Genomic DNA, 21,016 nt, shown 5'->3' with positions numbered 1-21,016 from the left:
CTCATTCTTCATTCCTTCTGAATAACAATGAAATTCTCACCTTCTTCAAAGGTCATGCCTCTAAATGGCTCTGACCATGGTCCTTCACCAGCAGGAGACACAGCTCTGACTGACATCTCATACTCTGTGAAGTTGACCAGATCCTTCACGGTAAACCTGGTGTCAGTAATGTTTGAGACAACCCATTCCTCCTCAGAAGGACTTTGAGATGACACTTTCACATCATAGGTCCAGTTCTGCCAAGCAGACCAACCTGTGAGATGCAAACAGTTGTGTTTATATTTACAGAGAGAAGATACGCAGTCTCTGAGAAAACTGTACGTTGGAGACTCATTTAAAAAATGCCAGTGTCAGAGGAATTAGAAAACAAATACATTGAAAATTTATATTTTCCACTCTGTGACAAAAAATAGTGGCTCAGTTCCCCATGAAGGATGAAGTTGGAAGAACCAGAATTTTTCCAAACATGTAATTTTCTGGTGTTAACCAGGAACCAGGACAGCTCATCTACAGTAGTCAAAGGAATATTCCATAATACATTACATCACACGAAAAAAACCTGAAAAATCTGTGAGGAGTTGGCCAAGGGTGGCAGTTTCTGCCTGGTAGACTATCTGGGCATTTGTCAGTGAGTAGTGAGCAATTGCATTGTGCATCACTTGTTTTGTGTGTGCATATATATGTATTATTGTTACTATTTTTTTTTAATCTTCTTTTTCTGTCTTAATAAATAGTTTTTTATCTCAATGCATAAGTTCTACTTTGCTGTTTATTTCCCAGTTCTCTCCTCCATCCCACTGGGAGTGGGGGAGTGCGACAACAGCTGTGCAGTGCTGAGCTGCCTGCCAGATTAAACCACAGCACTGTTTAAATACACATGAACAGAGGATAGAGACCATAGCAGTGGTGAAAGCCAATGCATCACTGGCATGTGTTTCCTGTGTGATATCAACTAACATTACTGCCACTCCATATCATACTTAATATAGAACATTGCTTAAAATCCTTTGCAAGTGAAAGGACAATTATTCACCAATATAACATTTTATTAATTTATGCAGATAATTCCGTTATTTTATTGGCAAATGTTGTGTTAAATTCTTCAAATTGAGGTAAATCTACACTTCCCGGCTTTTGAAATCACTAAAGCCCAACATCAAGAACAGGAAAACCAGGAAGTTTTTTCCTCTAGAAAGAAAAGGATTGGACTTCCAGGAAATAACAGCTGAACTTACTGGTTCCAATAGCGTGTTCAGGTGGACTCCAGCTGATCACTGCTTGATCTAATCCAAATAGCACTGTGACAAGCCGAGGAAGAGTTGGTAAAGGAAAAGGCTGTGTTGATGCTGCATAGAAAAGCAAATTGCCAAAGCCAAAATACTCTGGATATTCCAAACTGCAGTCTACAACATACTCATTGAAGCTAGAACTTTCCACTTGCGAGATCTCCTCATGGAAGACTGCCCGGCCATCTGTAACAGTAAATATGTTATCCTCATAAACAAAGCTCTCCACGTCATCAAGTGGCACGTGTGATCGCAGAGTGTGAAATTCTGAACCATCAAGAAAACCCGACACAAAGGTCTGTTCTGTTTTGTTGAAGAAAATAAGTCTCTTAGACTGGAAGTTGATCATGAAGTCTCTCAAAGTGTGGGATCTCACAACTGGTGAAGCTGCTGAGGCAGTGTCAAGAAAGAGCGGAAGGTTTGCTCTGTATATACCATCCTCCAGAAGACAGAAAATATACCTGGCCGTGAAGCAAAACAGACCCAAATAACTACAGAGCAAGAGCTTTGAGATGAGCCACAAATACATTCACAGGTCAGAGATGTGTCTCTCTTTACACAGACAACAGCAAAATACTTTTGCTATATACATACATACATGCATTCTGGGAGAATTAAGCACATCATTTTTTACTTTCTGGGAATCTGGCTGGCAGACTGCTAGAGAATATTCTTTGTTAATACCTCAAGTATTAAGCATGAACATTTAAGACACAAAGAGCTTAGTATTTGTAAATGCATCAAACTTTATAAGCCTAATCTCTTTTAACAACCTAGTGAAGAAAATGCAGAAACAATACTGCATCGTGTCACTCTTGTTCCAAAAACACTCTTGTTCCAAAAAGTTTTCTAGTTTGCTATTTATTGTAATTGCACTTTTGTTTAGGTAATGGAAGAGTTTGAAACAGGAACCAAATGACTAATGAACTGAAGAAAATTAGAGGAGTTTTATAGTACTGTTGACACCAAAGGTCTCAAAGGAGGATGCTTACCCATTATAGGGATCAGCTACAATCTTCCTAGGAGATGTCACATAAAGAGGAGTGATGTCTTCAGCTGCTGTACAGTTCTCTAACTGACAAACGTGTATCTGGGGAATGAGAAGAGAAACTAGAGATGTGTAGGGCATTTGCTAATTGAGCAAACGAGCTGACTTGAGATTCTTTCAGTGACCCCAACAACAAAACACCACAAGCCTAGGTCCTTCTGAGCTTCTGTGTTGTCACCCACCAACTCACTGTTCAATGTAACAAGCTCAAAAGCACGCATGACAGCTTACCCTGAAAGCTGTCTGTCAGTCATCTTCCCAAAGGGAAAAGCCTGAATCTGGAGTACTAGAAAAACTATGCTTTAAAAATTATCTACTAGGGAAGGGAAAACAGGGAAGAAAGTGTTTTTCCAATTGTAGGAATAGGACTTCTGAAACAGGGACTTCTCTAAGCAACTTCAGAAAGCTCTGCTTTGAGTCTGCTTGTCTGCAGCTGCATTTGTGATGTTGTCCCACTATTACTCTTCCAGCTCCCCTCTCCATGAGCAGCAAGTGAAAGATTAGACAAACAAACAAACAAATAAATAAATAAAATATCCCACTGGCCACTTAGAGCAGCTTTCTAGTCCTTAGTGCAATAGAGAAACACAAAGGTACATGTAAAGTCTGGCCATTATGTAACTGATGCTTTACAAATGGGGAATCGGATGCAGGGCTGCCATCTACGCTTATCCTTCAGATTGAAGCAGTTATACCCTCAGCTATCATCAGTAATATGAAATACTTTCTCTCTTGAACTTTTTTTGCTATCTGTGAAGAGTATTATAATCTCTGAGCAGTTATCATATGCCGCCTTCCTGAGGAAGAGTGTGAACTGAACAAGGTAGATGGAGAAACAAATTACAGGAGCAAAGTCATTCATTTTGGGCACAGGCTGGGTATGAAGTCAGTCCCAAAAATAAAGCAGTTGAAATGAAAGCTTTTTCTGTCCTGAGGAGAAAGATTAGACAAGGAGTCAGAATTCTCTGCAGCTTGCTTGCTTTTAATATGACCTGATTCCTCCTTTTCTTTTCTTTTTTAAAATGTGGAATGTGTGGGTTGAAGTTTAGGATCTGTTTCTATAATTACATTTTGTGCATGATACTTATAAATCAGAATTTCTCATTTAAAATAAATTATAGGATTTGTTTCAATGAAATAAGAAATTAATAATGCCCCCAGAGCATTACCTTTTCATTCATGACAAAGTATATCTTCTGGTAAAGCCAATCTACTGAGATTGATGTAATGTTGCCCCAGCCAGTATAAAAGAGTGTTAGGTCAGATATATCAGACATATCCACTACTCCTTTCACCCAGATGGAATTCCCCGCAGAAAAATAGACAACTTGCTGATAAACATTCACAGAAATTCCTAAAAGTAAAAAGACACGCAGACACAAATAATATAAGAAATATGTTTCAATTTTTCAGTTATTTTTTCTTATCCATATTTAAAACATAAGTACTTTTCAATCTGCAGCCCAGCCATTGGAGAAAGGTTAGCTTTTTCTCTCCTCCACTCCTAGCCTTTGTTTAGACAAGAAAACTTTCTCCTCTGCTTTGTAATTCACATTATTGTGAGAAAATGACCTTCAGAAAGGTAATTCAGAATATACAGAATGCAAACTGTCTGCCTCCTCTATAAGGCAAAGAGATGCAGTTTGTATCTGCTCACAAAGCACCATACACTCTAATGTAAGTTAGACGTTATCTGTCCCGGCTCGGTACTATCAAAGAGTATTTAGTCTGGGGCAACATTCATGCTCTGGCATCTTTGTGATTCTGTGAACTGCAGAAAATAAACTCAAATTTCCTCACTGTCTCCAAGGACCACATACACACCAATGTAGATAAGAGACATTACAGTGGCAAGTAATTTGAGATAACATGGTAGTCTGGTGAATTAGGCTACTTAAATGCCTTGTTACAGAGCTCTGTGCCCCAGGATTATTGAAGCTCTAGGTTTAGCCAGTATCCTTTGCCAATTTATATTAATTCTTCAGTTTGAACCACTTTAGTTCCTCACATTGTTGACGAGAAAACACAGTCATTAATCATTGCAAAACACCTGCTTTGGTTTCATCTTCCTTCAATTTATATACCTACTGTAAAAGTCCAGCTCTGAACTAGTTGCCTAGATTCAATGGAGGAGTAACACTGGGGAAAACAATTTACTTCATCCTAAAGTGTGTCACTTTAAATAGATCAAATCACATCTTGACAGTTCCTATTTCTCACCACTGACTACAAAGGAAAGATAATGCTCTCTCAGACTGTGTTAGGTCCATTCTGCCCTCAGTGAACACAGGTATAAGTTACACTTGAGAGAGAAAGAGAGATCCTGATGATCTTTTACCTGTAATGTTGTGGTGTATTATACCATTTTGCAAACAGTGGGATGCTTCAAGGAAATGTTCCGTGTATCTTTTCCTTAAAGACTGGTTTCTGGATAGGAAGAGCCATTTTGCTTTTTCCTTAACTAACAAAGGAGAAATTTGGAATTGAGACAGAAAACTACAGCACGGAGTAATGTTAACCCAGACACATTATTAACAGACACGCATATGCATGTGCACATACATATATATACACACATATATATTCTTATGTTAGCAATGACTGACTCAAACTTTCAGTGTTGAAAGGGGATGAAGTTATTCACCATTACACCAACACTTTCTGACTGCTTGTGTAGGGTGTGAGTGCATCACCTGGATTTCACAACATTTGTTTCTTTAACAGTTGTATTCTTAGTGAAAGAACTCTGGGGCAAAGGAAGCTTTGACAATTCCCAAGAAAGTGTAGGTAGTAAGATATTCACACTGCCCTGAAATCCACTGGAAATGGGATAATTATATCACCACCACCACCAAACTTATTTGAAAACTATATACTATCATCTCACATGCTGGGAAAGAGCAAAGAAAATATGTTTATTTCATGTAATTTGTTAGGCTCACCAGTGATTTTCATCAAGGAAAAAATAATTTTCACAAGTAAAGAATGATAATGGGACAAAATTATGTTCTTCAAAGAAGATTACACACATAAATATATGATACATATACAATATTCCACATATATTATTTTCTGTATATGTATACATATATATGAAGGTAAAGAAAGAGAGTTTTGGTCACATAAACTGACTTCTTGCTTATACAGGCTGAAGTATCTAACTCTGGGGATAAAAATCTCTGCAGCAAACCTGTACCTTCTGGGTACAGGTATCTGGGCTACGTATAGCTCTGGAAAAGACTGCTTCTAAACCTTGCTTCTAAATCTCAGGTCCCTGAAAGTTAAACACATCCGCTGCTAAACTGATTTGCAAGGTAGTTGCATTCATTTTAAGAAGTAGTGTATAATTTCAAACCTGGATTTGGTTAATTTCAGTTTCCCAACAAACCTTTACTTATTTTATTACTTTCAGTTTCAAAAAAATTCCTGCTATCAGATACCATTTCCTCATAGGGTTAACACAACACTGTGATCAAATGCTGTCTTAATCCATTCCTGGATAATCCAAACAGATAGAGTTGCATGCATGTCTCACATGATGCAGATGCTATGAATCATTTTGGTGATAGTCTCACTAGCAGAATAACATAGTTCAGTTGAAAGGGAACTACAAAGACCATCAGCTTCAACTGCCTGATCCTTCCAGGGCTAACCAAAAGCTGAAGACTGTTACTGAGGGCATCGTCCAAATGCATTCTGAACTATAACAGACACAATGCTTGCTAGAGTTTGGTTAAGAATTTCCAAGCATTTGACAACTGGATTTTTTCGGAAAGTGTAGTCTTATGTTGTTGTTGGGTTTTTGTGGGTTTTTGTGTTTGTTTTTTTTCTGAAGATGCATTTTCATAGCACAGAATTTGTTCTTACTTGTGGTTTGTCTGAACACAAACTTTCCCCTGACAACTTTTTTTTTTCTTTGATTGATACCTACAGAGTATCATTACTTTTATTACTAATAAGTGAATATAGCAAAAATAAATACTGCAATACAACAATAAAAGCAACAAAAATATGTGCTTTCATATTTTTTGCATGGGGCAACTGCGAACATTTTGATAAGAGTATAATATGATATATTAAATGTTATTAAAATAAATGGTTTTTGACAAGCACTGAGATTTAATATAGAAAATAAAAATTTATCTTCTCAGACCACTTAGGTATTTTTCATCTATAATATAATTCAAGTTGAATTTGTATGGCCCTACCATCATCTCAGTTTATTACTGGGCTGTGTAGTACTGTAATGCCTACAGCCAAAGAACAGGGCTGTCTCTGATGTACTGTTGCTTCCTCTGTGTACAACTCCTTGTCATGCATTATTTACAGTCTGAGTATCCTTCTCTTCTACTGGGGACACAACAATCCAGGAAATGTGATTTTATCCCCAGGAACAAATGGTGATAAAGACTCTGCTACACCTGTACCTTTGGATTCCGGTGTTGTGATGTTGGCTTCTGCAGGGGGTCCAGCTCCAGCCTCATTAACAGCTACAATACTGAACCTTTAGTGAATCAAAGAGACAAGTTTTGATTTGGAGGTTTCTTTTGAGAGATTGCTTGAGAAACATTTTCTCAAGCAGAGCAGCTGTAACAGAAGTGCTTTCCTTTTGGAAAAGATCCACTTACATAAAATACTCTTGGAAATCTATAAGAAAAGTATAACCAATCAGAATTTTATTTCCCCAGATTTGAAAGGTGGCACAGCAAGAGAATTTTTTAAGTGTAAATTTCAAATGGGGTATTAGGCTCAGAAGATTAACTCAGTTTCTTTTCTAAAGGCCTGTATTCACTAGTGCAAGAAGAATGCAGGTTCTCGTATTTAACAAAAATGGAGGAAACTTTCTCAATGTTTAAAGAAATAGAGAGGCTGTTCTACCATTTCCTGAATACACTGAAAGCATGCTATGCAGACTAAAACAAACAAACAAACAAAACCGTAACAAAATAAACAACTAAGAAAATGCAGCCTATTGCCCTGTATCAAACTGTTTTTCCTTCCTCTCCACCTGGCTTCCATATAACTATAAGAAAGATAAGTAGCCTATCCATCAGGAATGAGTCCGTTATCAGAAGGAAAATACCAGTGTTTTTGGCAAGAGAGTAAGTAAAGAGCACTACTGCTCAGATATGGCATTTAGACACACCCCATTATACCTGAGCAAGACGTGATGTAGCACTCTTGGCTATGCTGATTATCTTTTCTTTTTGTACCTGTAAGTGCTGTTTGGGAAGGTAGAGTAGAACTGAAAGCTGTGCCCTCTTGATGCTCTCAACAGTTCATGATTCTCACTGGTCAGGACCAAGTTGTATCCAACAATCAATCCATTGGGAAAAAGTGGTGGAGACCAACTAACTTCAACAGTGTTTGGACTTGAACTCTGAATATCTTTAATGATGGGAGCTGTAGTAGGAACTGTAAAAGACAGAAATAATTTATTCTGGGATGGCATTTAAGACATGATTTTTTTTTTCATTTTTCACAAACTTTTTTAGATTTTATATCTGTTAATACTGTCTTTAGTCATATTTATTAGTATAAATTAATTAATAAATACTACATATGCTGGTGAGAAATCAGATTTTAAGACCAGGACTAAAGGATCACGAATAAAAGCTGGCCTCACTGCACACCACTGAAGATAAGTAATTTCTTATTTGTGTGTGTAACCTTCCATCTCTTCTTTCCTGTATCTCAATCTGCTCCACATGACAGTGGACATAAAAACAACAGTGTGCCCTGTGAGATGTTGTCCTCTAAATTGTTCCTCTTCAGTGTTGTATCCATATCACATTTTCACTGAAGGTCATTTGTCATCTATACAGTTCTCTTGTTGTAAAAAGAAAAAGAGGAAGCAGACCAAGCCTTACAAGGTGACTTTTAATATCTTGCATAGCTGTGATCTCCACCACAGTATACTTGGGAATCAGCTGAAAGCTAAATCTCAGTTTTCATAGACCTTTCCCTGTACTCTCTTCTCTGTTTAGATGAATTTTTCACAATCCATAAAATAGAAATCTTGAAGTTATACTTCCTTCTACTTTATATATTGAGAGTTCATTGGTTTTATTTTTCTAAACAAGAGATGCAAGATGAAAGTGAAGGAAAAAAATGTATGTCATACAGGGACATGAACAGGTACTTTAGAGTATTGTTTCAGCATTAAGCTCAGTGAAGCTGGAAAACAAAGTAATTTGATATCATGAAAACTTTTTTTTTCTGTGAGATTATATGCACTATATCATGGGATGCAAACTAAGAGTCGATGGCACCTTCCGTGATACTATATTCAAGGCTATATATAGCTTTCAGTATGAAAATCATACATCACAAAAGGAAAGGAACTGGTATTTATACAAGGATCCTGATAAAGATTTTTTATCTCAGTTCCATGAAACACTGATAACATACCATGACATCACATATTGTCTATAAGACAGTAATGTACCAGGAAGTTATATTCAAATATTACAATATTATCTGCCTTCTCATATGAATGATGTCTTAAGTTATTAAGTATTAATTATTTAAGTAATTAAAATGTACTTTCTATCTCAAAATAGTGGAGTGCAGCGAGATTCCATATATAGTGTCTGCAGATATATAGACTTTTTACATACAAGAATATAAACTGTAATGTTGTAATAAACATTTCAGCAAAAGTTTCTTTTTTAAGAAACAATAATGTCTGGGAAAATGTGTGTATTTCATTCAAAAAGTTCTCATGCATAAAATTATCCAGTGTGTCCTTACAATTTTGACTCTTCGCCTGTGCACGTTTTTAATACTGAAAGCAGGAAACAGCCTTGAATCTTGTAGCTCAAATAAAAAGATTCTGTATCATTTTTGTCCAGTCTTCTGCAGTTACCTAGCATAAAACATGAATACAATTCTTTAGGCTTAACAACCTTTTTTTTTTTTTTTTTTTTTTTCCTGTGAAAGAAGCAAAAACAAGGAAACCTAAGTGTTTATAATGCAGTCCTGAAAGACTGATAGTACAATACCTTACCTCCAGAAGCATGGGTCCGGTAACTGGGACTTGATGGAGAATGGAGCTGCAGCTGAGAGGTTATGATCCAAACTACTCGAAACTCATATTCTGTGAAGGCTTGAAGGTCCTTGACTGTATATGAAGTTTCAGATACTACCTATATCAATGCATAAACACAGTTTTCATTCTTCCTCCATCTTAAGTTACTAAATAGGTTGCTATCTGCTCAAAACATATTTCAAGATACTGGACTGCGGTATCCAAAAGTTTAAATGATAACAAACTCCAGAAGCATTTTTTGTGGCACAAAATTTGGTCTTTTTTCCTTTCAAAAATTTTTACCTCCTTTTTTATTCAGAACACACAACCAAATCTAAACAATGAATGAATGTGTGGAAGGATGGATGCAATAGTAAAATTGAAGATTAAAGTTTAAAAACTAGAATAGTAAGACATTATAGGCACTATATTTTAAAATTTTGATATAATATGCACTATAGATTTAAGATCCAGTGTCTCCTAGATACCCTAAAATATTTATGGTCTGACGTTATTGCTCCCTGTTATTCAACTTACTATTAATTCTAAAGGGCTTCCTGCTTAACAGATGGTCATCATGCCTTCTTGTACTAACTTGCCATGCTCTGTAAATTGTTTCAAGAGAGATGATGGCAAGATAACAAGTGTGCAGTTGACGCAAAATAACGTAATACAAAAATGGCCATACTGAATCAGTATGAAATCTATCTACGTAGCTAACTATTTTTTCCCCTCAGGGGAAAAAAAAATAGAAAGCTCTCAGTTATATTTCTCCAGAATAATCTCAGTCTTGACATTTTTAAAGCTATATCAGATTTATTTATTGGCAATATCAATATTTAGTAGAATTACTTTTTTTTTTTCATACAGTTTTTTTTCGACAGTTATTATTCCAATCATTTTTTTTTTAATTCTAGTGGTTTTAATATTCAGTAATTTAACATCCACATATGCAGATGAACATCTTAATTATACATGCAGTGATGAAATACCTTCATGTGCTTGTTTTGAACTTGCCTGCAATTTTCCATCAAGATTCCTTTGTTGGAGGAAAAGGAATCGTTCATTTCTCAGCTTCTCATGCTATTCATAATTCTGGAAACTTTTTTAATGTGCCTAATGTATTATCAAATGTTTTTTCTAAAACAAAGCAAAGGACAAATTATATACATAACCTGTGCCCTACAGGTTATGTATACAGTTCCCTACTAAGAATCTTTACATGCTTTACTGGTCTTAGCAAATTGCTAGAAAACAATAAAGCAATTAAAAGTAATTTACCTGTAAATTACAGCCTGTTCCAAAATCTGGCTATTACTTTCTTTCCTGACATGTTTTTTAGCTTCATTACACTCTATTAATAAACGACCTTCTTTTTTTATCCCAGAGAAGTAGGACTGGATTATAAATCCAAAGAAACGTTGCAAAGTAAAAGGAATTGCCTTTCCTTACCTCTGTGTATCTCCAATCTCCAGGGAGCTGATGGAACTTCCACTGGATAATATATTTAACCTCAGAGATATTAGCTGGCTTCCAACCCAATGTGATATGGTGGCTTCCAATGGTAGATGCAAATGGTGCCCCAGGCTTGTCCAAATAGTCTAAGGGGGAAATACAACCTAAGAGTGAGAAAAATCCCTTCGTGGCAATCTGTGGGCATATTACTTCAAACACCTGACAGCAGTGAAGCACAGAAAATAATTTATTTTAAATATTGATGAATAAATCACAAGACATTTTAAACATAGTTTGATAAGTAAGCCTGAACTGGGCCAAGCTGACTGAAAGCCAAGGTAGATACAATTCTGCACTTAGGTATATGCATTTGTAGTTACATGTACATGGTAAATGTCTGCTGAACAGAAACCTAGAGAAGGTATGGGAGACTTCCATAGAGAGGATTTTCAGGAGGTCTATTTCAACAGTGCTTACCCTAACTAGAGGATTAGCCTAACTGTAGCCATGTAAATCACAGGAGCATTTGGCAATGATTTCAACACAGAAGTCAAGTTAAGGATGAGCACTCTACAAAGTATCAACTTACATAGTTGAGATTGGATTCAAAAAGTCTCAGGTACATGAAAGGAAGGGGGAAAAGGTGTTATTTCATTTTTATAAGAAAAATAGAAGAAAATCGTTGTTTTCTGATGAAACAAAAACATAGGATCTCTCTCTTTTTTTTTTTTTTTCTTCCAAAGAAATTTAGACTGTGAAGCAAAGCAGTAATTGGAAAACTGCATTTATCAGAATGTGAATCAGACACAGGACTACATTCAGTCTTACTCTGTGCTTCAACACCATATGCATCCTCTGCACGACTACAGCCAAACTTGCAGGAAACTGTCTGTGTGGGAATACAGAACTTACTGGTTAGTTTTGTGGAAATACATACATCTCAAATACATACAAATCCTGTGGGCATTTTGAACACATAAAAATCTTGTGGAAATAATTACGTGGTTTAAAAAAAATAAAGTATCAGAACCACAATCTCATTCCGAAGAGTTTTCTGAAAGCCATTCCGTCAATTTCACTGAGTGCTGAACTGGGGCTTTCATCCTTACACACTGTCTCTTTGTGGAAAGCACAAATGTGGAGCTGTTTTAAAGCTGGAAACAGAATGCATTGATGTTAGGATATAAGGATTTTTTAACTTGCTAGTGATATATTTTACATTTTGTATTTCACTCTTTCCTGCTTCTTTTATTTTTCATCAATGAAGCACTTTCTTACAAGGAATTTTCAAAATGGTTGAAATCAATAATTTGTCAGAGCAGCCCCGGCTAATTCACACTTCCTTGATAGTATTTATGTCCTGGTTTTGACTGGGATCAAGTTAGTTTTCTTCCTTGTATCTGCTGTGGTGCTGTGTTTTGGTTTTCGTATGGAAATAATGTTAACACATGATGTTTTAGCTCTTTCTGAACAGTGTTTACACTAAGCTTCTGGTAGTGCCCTGCCAGTGAGGAGCTAGGGGTGCACAATGAGCTGGGAGGGGACAGAACCAGGACATCATATGGCATCATGCAGAACTACAAAACTGGGAGAGCTGGCTGTGGAGGCAATCCAGTTCTCAGGGTTCTTTTATCATCGTTATTAATACTATTTTCCCTCCTTGTTTTGTCCTATTAAACTATCTGTACCTCAAGTTTTATCCTTTTTCCAGTTCTCTCCCACATCCCATTGAGGATGTGAGTAAGCATACAGCTGCGTAGTGCTGAGCTGTATGACAAATTTAACCACAACCAGTTACTACTCCTCCTACAGTCATGTCCACAAACTAAAATCAAGGCATTACCCTGGAACAGTGAGTTCATCACACTCAGATCTTAAAAATAAAACTCCTAAGAGGTTTCAATTTAGGTAAGGAATCCAGTTGTAGCATTACTATGCTTTATAAGCAGAGAGCTTAAGAAGAGATAGAAACGTTTTCCAGATGCATCTCAGTAGATTAAAAATCGCTTATAAGGCAGAGTCTCTGGAAAATTCAGACCTTTTGAGAAGTGATGAGTTCAATTTTTCTAGACTGGCACTGTATTTGAATTCATTTGATTCTGCGACTTTATATAGCCCATAAATCTTGAAGTTTGTTTCATACAGCAGCCATTTTTCAAGTGATAATTAACCTTTAGATCATTCAGAAGCAATTTCTATGATTCCAGGATATTCATTTCTGGCACCTTACAGGCACTGATAAGGCATATTATTATAGACAACTCACAATTGCAGCTGAGATAGATATAAAAGCTTGTTCCGTAGTGCATCCCTACATACTATCTCACATCTAGGCAGTACGTGCCATATGCAAGCATTTAAAAAGTATTGCCAAAGTTTTCATGTTCAGAAAACAAAAAAATATTTCCAAGTGAATTATCTTGATTAATAGAGGCAAAGTTATGGATAATAGTAGACTTTAGTTATCAACTGTAAGTTGCAACTTTACAACCAAATACTGCCCAGTTTATAGGGGATCGTGCCATCAGTTTCACAAGTTGATTCATAGTGCTTTCAACTTCACTTGTCACAGACATTTTCAACCATTTGTATTTTGTATTTTTTTCCTTTCTTCTTCTGATCTTTGTCAGCACCCTAAATCCAATTTTTGCTTGATGTAAGAGGATTACTGAAGCTCCAGCTCTTAGAAATTTTGAGGGAAATTTGCCATCTGCTCTGTCTGAAAACAAGAATTTATTCTCTACCTATGGCAACTGCCCCTTCTTTGCATATTACCACTGAATTCAGTGTCATTTCTCTGTTCTTAGGTGAGAGGTAATATTCAACAGGAGTAATACTGCAATTAGTAATACCAATTGGACTTCGGTCTTGGGGTGTGATCACTTAACAGAGCTGAGTCTATGCCAAAGGAGAAGTCCCACTCTTATCCCTCCTCCTTTCTCATAGACTGCAGTGGTCTGATCCCCTGCGCGCAGTACATGGTGTTCGCCTCACTACATGAGGAGTCAAATCAGCCAGCTGATCCAGCAGAAAGATAATCCTGAAAAGCCTTTGCAGTTTGTGAATTTAACTGGCATATTGTGTGGCCAGACAAGCAAAAGCATACAAATAAACAAATCAAAAACACTCCATGCTGATGATGTCTTTCTACAGAAGTAATTTGGTTACTTATTGGACAGTTCTTATGCTCCAAAACCACCTTATTTGTAAACCACTTGGCTTATTTTTTTTTTTTTTGCAATTTCACAGATTAAAAAAGCACACTAGTACCCTCCAAAAAATCTGTCCTTCCAATTACGTTCCAGCCTTTCAGCAGGTTTATTCTCCAGCTCCTTTGCCACGTGCTTGCCTCCATCTGGATACAGCAACTGAATCATAGAATCATAGAATCTGGCCTCAGCAGTCCCAACTGCAGTCCTGCCATCATCAGTGTCACATCCCACGCTCTAAAGGACACATTCTTGAATTCGATTTTATTTAATTCATGTCCTCTATCCAGTCAGGAATGTATTTTGCCCATTCTTTCTTGTTTAGCCTCCCCTCCTCTCCAAGCTGGTGTCATTCAGACTTTAGTGAGCACTCTTACAGGTTCATCCTTGATAGTATCAATGAAAAACTGAATAGAACAGAACTCATGGGAGAGCCTAGAAAATAGCTTAAGTAGGTCTGCATTGTGTCTCATGCTGGTGGGATCAGGCGGCTTTCTTTAAAGCAATATTCCTTGTTACAGAGCAGCCTTCAATGCAAAAACATTCTTAGCAAATAAGCTGGAAAGAAGGATTGTATATTCAAATACATAACTCATTGTTCAGCTTTAGAGAACACAGAACAATTAGAACTGGATTGATAGATATGTTTGTGTATTTACATTATATTTTTTAGAAATGTATGAACATTGTAGAAGCTGAAATTATGATTATTTTAAGTTAGTGTCAATTTGATAACATTTAACTTACCTCACATTCTCTGGTGTATGTCTTGTTCTGACAAGAAACAAATAAGTGAAACAAGAAGCATAATAGTAAGTGAAACATAGGTTTAGCATAAATATAACCACAGAGTATTTTTAACAGGTACCAATTAATCAGAAATTTCTTACAGTGAAAGTACACTACAAAGTCTTTGTATTGATGAATAGTGAAAAAACAGGAAAAGACACACACACACACACACAAACCACAAACTAGGGAAGGCATGTTCTACTTTTACATCTGCACTGAACAATGAGATAGGCCCCAGCAAAGTAAAATCCTTAAAAGCGCTAATTCTTCCTCAGTGCTTGAAAACCTAGGTAAGTGGTTGAGCTTGATGAATTATAAAGTGTTCCAAATTTTTGACAAACACAATTTAAACTTTTGATGTTACAGGTAATTCCTATGCCAAGAATTCTTACTGATCCTATTGGGTCACTTCCAACTTGCAATATTCTGTGATTTGTTTCTGAACAGAGGAATTATAAATGCACTGAAAAAAAATTATAGACTTTACATCTTTTTTTAGAAATGCTGCTCTGATTAGGTTTTCTACATCTGCCATTGTCTGTATTTGATAATCAGGAGACAAGTGTTATGGAACCAACACTAAGGCAATACTCACACATTTCAGTGGGCAATTGACTTGCACTGTCGCATTCCAAAACTGACATCCTTGTGTACACTGCAACGATAGATGGTGGCTTAAAAATGACTTTGTAATCACACTTTTGATTTGAAGAGAAGGAAAACTCCAGTGCTAAAGAGTAAAATGGCTCTGAGCAACTTGTTCATGGGGAAGAAGTAACAGATAAGCATTATGCAGCATAGCCAAGGATGGTGGACTGACACTCAGAAAAAGCCTCCTGCTCTCCAACAGGAAAGACTTCAAAATTGTATGTTTTCAAAGATGCATTAAATAACATGTGATTTGAACTTGATGTTGGACGTGTCTTATTTATTGTCTCATTTATTGTCTTATTTATTGTCTCATTTTTCTTTTTAAAGGGAAGATGGAAGGGAATGACTTTAGAAGCAAGAGCCTCTGACATCATGTACTACAAAGCCTCATGAAAAAAAAAATACCAAGACTCGATAACAAAGAGCAAATAGTCAAGTCAACTGTGCTATGTATTGTCATGACAACACAGCCCTTTATAGTCCCAGTATCATAAAAGATCCAGACTTGCTAGATACCAGCTGCTGAGAAGCTGCTTCTCACTAATCTCTGTAGAAAATATTGATGACGGAATTCTCATCTAAGATATATATATGTAACTACCAACTTGACTTCTGTCAATAGGAAAATGTTGTCTTACAAGAATGCTGCTTCAGAAAGTTCATGTTAAGCTAAAGAGTCTCCTGATATCAGTACAAATCTTTGAAATCATACAGAACTCTAAATTTTAAACAGTTGAATTAGGTTTTCTCCCATTAAACCACTGAGAAAGCAAAATAAGCAAAACTGAACTGTACAAAGCTAGCTGATTAAAAGTTTTTAAAGATTTACATTTTGGGGATAACACTGGTTTTGCCCCCGTTTCTAAAGAATTATTGGTTATGAATCAGTGTGAAAATGAATTTTGTAGACAAAATCTAGATACACAAAGTCAGGCTCTATACATAGTTTTCATTAAGCAAAAAGCCTGATAGTTGCCTCTTCAATCTAAGTACACATTGCATATACATCTGGTCTTTGACAATATGGCCATTGTACTCATGTTATTCAAATAGCAGTAATGCAAACTGTCAGTAATTAACAAAGCAAACCATTACTCACTGCCACATTGATGTCACTAACATTGCAAAGGTTAGCAATTCCAAGTTCTCCTTCCTACAAGAGGAAAAAATACTTACATTTTTACAGTCAGCATGTTTCCCCCCCATTATTTTATTAAATTAAAACATCGGTTTCTTGTAAAACAAAATTTATTTCACTTGTGTTTAATCGTATGAATAAATTGATTGCTGACACACAGGTAGCTTCCCTCTTGAGACCAATTTCAGAGCACCACAAGAAAGAAGATTTGGCAAAATCAAACAGCGTTAATTTAATTATCACAGGTAGGAATTTGGCTCTCATCCCCTCATTCTGGTTCACTGAGTCAATAACAAATGCTCCATGAGTAAATATGGAATAAATGGCAAAGCCAAGTGTCTTTGACCTCTGGAGGGCAGAAAGACCTTCCTCAAAGCTAATTGCCTTTTATCTGGCCTCCTTTTGACAGACATTATGCAGCCAAATGGTGACCAGCCTTTCTCTTTGGCCAGAAGTGCTTCCCAGCCTCCAAGTGTGTAAAACCAGTCACCTCTTGTGCAGTACAAATTATTTGAGGGTGTATCTAAGAGCCTTTGAAAAGCTGAATGCTAATTCTTAAGTTTGATCCTGTGAGCAAGTAAGATCATTCTTAACAAAACAACCCTCAGGAGGAGATTTTCTGCATGCTGGGACACAGATAATGTGACAGTAAGTAGAACCCCAGACCCACGCAAAGCTGTCACGAAGTAAATGTGAACACAACAAGTAGACTGAAGAAGAAAAATAAGATTTACAGCTCTCAGATTCATCTGAGTTCCTGACACAATACATTCACCGAACATGAATGTGATTTTTCTGTCTTTCAAAGCTGATAGGAAGAGCAACTCATTTCTTATTCTGAATTAATTTAAACTTAAATGAAAGGATCCCCATTAAAGTTACCACTGCATGCTAGGCTTCCATTGGGGAAAACAATTAACTCTTTCACTGGTGCTGGAGTTAAGAAATAGTTCTAAAGGAACCGTCAGGCAAATGTATGAAACAAAATGGAGCAGGTGATAACCTTCTGCAGTAAGTTTACACAGCCAATTAGCCCAGAGGCACAAAATGTACTTTTTACAGAGCAAAGGTACATGCTCTTCTAAACACATCAATGTTTCAAGCAAATAGAAACAAGTAGGTAACTCCTGAGAGCCTGAGGTAGAATTGTTGTTTGGATTTGTGAGCTTCTGCTTATCTTTGTTGTGCATCAGTAGAAGGAAAAATACTAAATTCCCCTTGATTTAAAGGAATACTAAGAAAGGATCTAGCCACTTGCTTTACTTCTTAAAGATATACCTACTATTTAAGAGATTTAAAAATGAAACTGAAACAAATTCAGGATAATTGTGGAAGCAACAGGGTTTTTACAGTTTCTCTAGGACTACATAAGAAAAATCACAGACTAGATGGAAACCAGTAAGTAAAGAGAATAAACTGAATGGAAAAAGTTTCTCTCCTCCACACTCCAGGGTCTTTAGAATTTTTAGTAATCTAGGGATTTGCTGAAACAAAAGCATAAAATGAAAACTCAGGCAATCCAGCTAATGGGATATTTTCTTTACCAGGTTTTACAAATTCAATTGTAAAATACTAGTTCTCATACTCTGCTTTTACTCAAATATGGTACTAAAAAATTAAAACTTGATCTGTAACCGAAAATTCTTATGGTGCTAACAATCAGATGGGTTTCAAAAGATTAAGTGCAGTTTTTCAGAACTTACCAGGTTACTCGTACATAGGTCTTGACAATTTTTTGAGAAAGAACAATATGCAGCAGAAATCCAAATGAAGTAAAAAGTACCAAGTCTGTTCAGCAGCAGGTAAACGTTCCTCATAACTTGGGAAATTTCATCTGGCAGTCTGATTCCTTCCTTGACTTGGCCATACAAACTCCTTCAAGTCTAGGTGACTGTGAAATTTCTACTTTACAATTCATTAAATATTTTTAATTCTTTGTTTACTATCCATTCCTTGTATGACCTTTCTGCTTCCCGGAGCAGCTGCCTTGAAATTGCACAACATCTATTTCACAGTTTCTTATTAAACCACTGAAACAAAAGGGGTGACCAATGAAAGTCAGCGTATCTCCTTACATAAATATCATTAACGTCAAGAGGAAACTAAGCACAAAGCTTTCAGTCAGGTGCTGCAAACAACACGGAAATGGAAAGATGGAGAAAAGTGCCCTCATCTTAACTCCTACTACTGCTATATATTTTCAAATGCCTACAACTAGGCATGTTTGCTCATGCTTGTGAGTAACTTTGTTAGAATACTATAGGTCATATCAGTCGGTATAAAAATATTAATTAATTCTATTCAATATATTTACGCATGTATTATGGAAGAAAATAGAAGTGGATAGATAAATCATACATCTGATTTAGAGAGAGGTAACCTGTCCTACATCAAGTTGGACATCAGTATTAAAGAAGTCAGTGGGAATTCAGGCTTGAGATACTTGCAGCTTCCAGCCTGTGTACATCTCTATCATACTAGCAGAGCTATCCACAAAATAACTGTGAATTGGAATAAGAAATCAATCCAGCTTATGTATTTGTATGTATAAATAGATGGCTATGTTATTTCTGTACATGTGTTTTGTGTGGTTTTGTGTGCACGTATACACAAGCACAGAAGTAAGATAGCATTTTAAAGACAGTTTGAACTGTCATATCCCATTGATGTGATTATCTCGTCATACTCAAATGCTTCTCCACCTTCCCACACCCAACTCATTTGCCAAGGAAATGTTCATGCATTCATGAACCAGGCTGAGAATCTGGTTAACACTAACCCAGCAACAACAGAAATAAATTGGCTAGCATTAACCCAAAGTTGTTGTCTCTGAGTTGTGTCTCAGCACAGTTCCATGTGCTACTGTGCTCAAGTGTGTTGGATAAAAGGAGCCAACAGTGCTGAGGTAGGAGTAAGGGATAATTCAGGCTGGAGGGATCTGAGGCATATTGTCAAGCACATGGCCTAGGGAAGAAAGGGCTTCATGGAACAGGATCCTTCCTTTTCATCCATTTGCCCTGGAAAGTCCTGAGGGGCTTTCTCACTGCTGCCCAAGGGAACTGCTTGCAGACAGTAATACTGTATCCTTCCAACTATGCCAGTGGAAGGGGAGTCACTCCCTCAACATTTTGCCACCTCTCCACTCCAGACAGCTGCTGCCCCCCTCTAACCCACCAGCAAAGCTGCTCAGGAGCAAACTTCTTAGCTCCAGCCAAAATAAATGAGGTCAGTCTGATTTCTTAAAGAGTAGCTCTTTGCTAATCCAGCTCAGCCTGGTTGAAGAAGCTTTGTCAGTGCTCACAAGAACAGTATGTCTGAAGAGGGAGTTGGCAACAGGCAGTTGTAGGCTTTGATGTCTTCCAAAGGCAGAAAAGTATGTGTTCTGGGTAGAACTTCAGGGGATCCTAGGATTTTCAAGATTTGGTATTTAGGGCTAGTAGGTCTGAATGAGTAATTAAATGTACCCATGTCAGTACTCTAACATCTAGACCAGGGATAACTCTTGATAACAAAGATAACCCAAGAGTTATCACAGGATAACTCTTATTCATGCCTTAAAACTCTATCACATTCGAGAAGGGGGGTTGCCAAAACATCTGTATAGAATCACAGAATCACAGAAACACCAACATTGGAAAAGACCTACAAGATCATTCAGTCCAACCATCCACCTATCACCAATAGTACTCACTAAACCATGTCCCTCAACACAAAATCCAAACATTCCTTGAACACCTCCAGGGTCAGTGACTCTACCACCTCCCTGGGCAGCCCATTCCAGCGCCTGACCACTCTTTCAGAAAAGTAGTATTTCCTAACATCCAGCCTAAATCTCCCCTGGTGCAGTTTGAAGCCATTCCCTCTAGTCCTATCACCGGTTACACAAGAGAAGAGGCCGACCCCCAGCTCACTACAACCTCCCTTCAGGTAGTTATAGAGAGCAATAAGGTCTGCCCTGAGTCTCATCTTCTCCAGACTGAACAATCCCAGCTCCTTTAGCTGCTCCTCATAAGACCTGTGGTCCAGACCCCTCACCAGCTTTGTTGTCCTTCTTTGAACCTGCTCCAGGGCCTCAGTGTCTTTCTTTCAGAGAGGGGCCCAAAACTGAGCACAGTACTCGAGGTGCGGCCTCACCAGACCTGAGTACAGAGGGACAATCACTTCCCTGTTCCTGCTGGCAACACCGTTCCTGATGCAAGCCAAGATGTCATTGGCCTTCTTGGCCACCCGGGCACACTGCTGGCTCACATACAGCTGACCATCAATCAATACCCCCAGGTCCATTTCCTCTACACAGTCTTCCAGCTACTCTGCCACAAGCCTGTAGCATTGCTTGGGGTTGTTGTGGCCAAGGTGCAGGACCCAGCATTTGGCCTTGTTGAATCTCATCCCATTGGCCATTAGCCC

The 21,016-nt window shown here is 37.3% G+C and overlaps 1 protein-coding gene across 1 annotated transcript in view; it reads right to left on the bottom strand.

Annotated features, from left to right (window-relative positions):
- The window catches only part of ROS1 (ROS proto-oncogene 1, receptor tyrosine kinase), a 71,133-nt gene extending 52,707 nt beyond the window's left edge, over positions 1 to 18,426 (bottom strand). Inside the window, exons 1-14 of the mRNA XM_031611160.2 lie at positions 18,313 to 18,426; positions 16,571 to 16,624; positions 15,416 to 15,475; positions 14,776 to 14,802; positions 11,648 to 11,708; positions 10,817 to 10,965; positions 9,344 to 9,482; positions 7,548 to 7,749; positions 6,762 to 6,838; positions 4,673 to 4,795; positions 3,504 to 3,688; positions 2,279 to 2,376; positions 1,236 to 1,747; positions 41 to 253 (exon numbers count right to left, since the gene is read on the bottom strand). Coding sequence (XP_031467020.2) covers positions 41 to 253; positions 1,236 to 1,747; positions 2,279 to 2,376; positions 3,504 to 3,688; positions 4,673 to 4,795; positions 6,762 to 6,838; positions 7,548 to 7,749; positions 9,344 to 9,482; positions 10,817 to 10,965; positions 11,648 to 11,708; positions 14,776 to 14,802; positions 15,416 to 15,475; positions 16,571 to 16,624; positions 18,313 to 18,426 — 2,014 coding nt within the window. The remainder of the gene's footprint in view (positions 1 to 40; positions 254 to 1,235; positions 1,748 to 2,278; positions 2,377 to 3,503; positions 3,689 to 4,672; positions 4,796 to 6,761; positions 6,839 to 7,547; positions 7,750 to 9,343; positions 9,483 to 10,816; positions 10,966 to 11,647; positions 11,709 to 14,775; positions 14,803 to 15,415; positions 15,476 to 16,570; positions 16,625 to 18,312) is intronic.
- Positions 18,427 to 21,016: the final 2,590 nt, after the last annotated feature.

Source organism: Phasianus colchicus, chromosome 2, assembly GCF_987193195.1.
Source record: "Phasianus colchicus chromosome 2, bPhaCol1.hap1.1, whole genome shotgun sequence".
NCBI classification, from domain to species: Eukaryota; Metazoa; Chordata; class Aves; order Galliformes; family Phasianidae; genus Phasianus; species Phasianus colchicus.
This window is presented reverse-complemented; position numbering and strand designations above follow the sequence as displayed.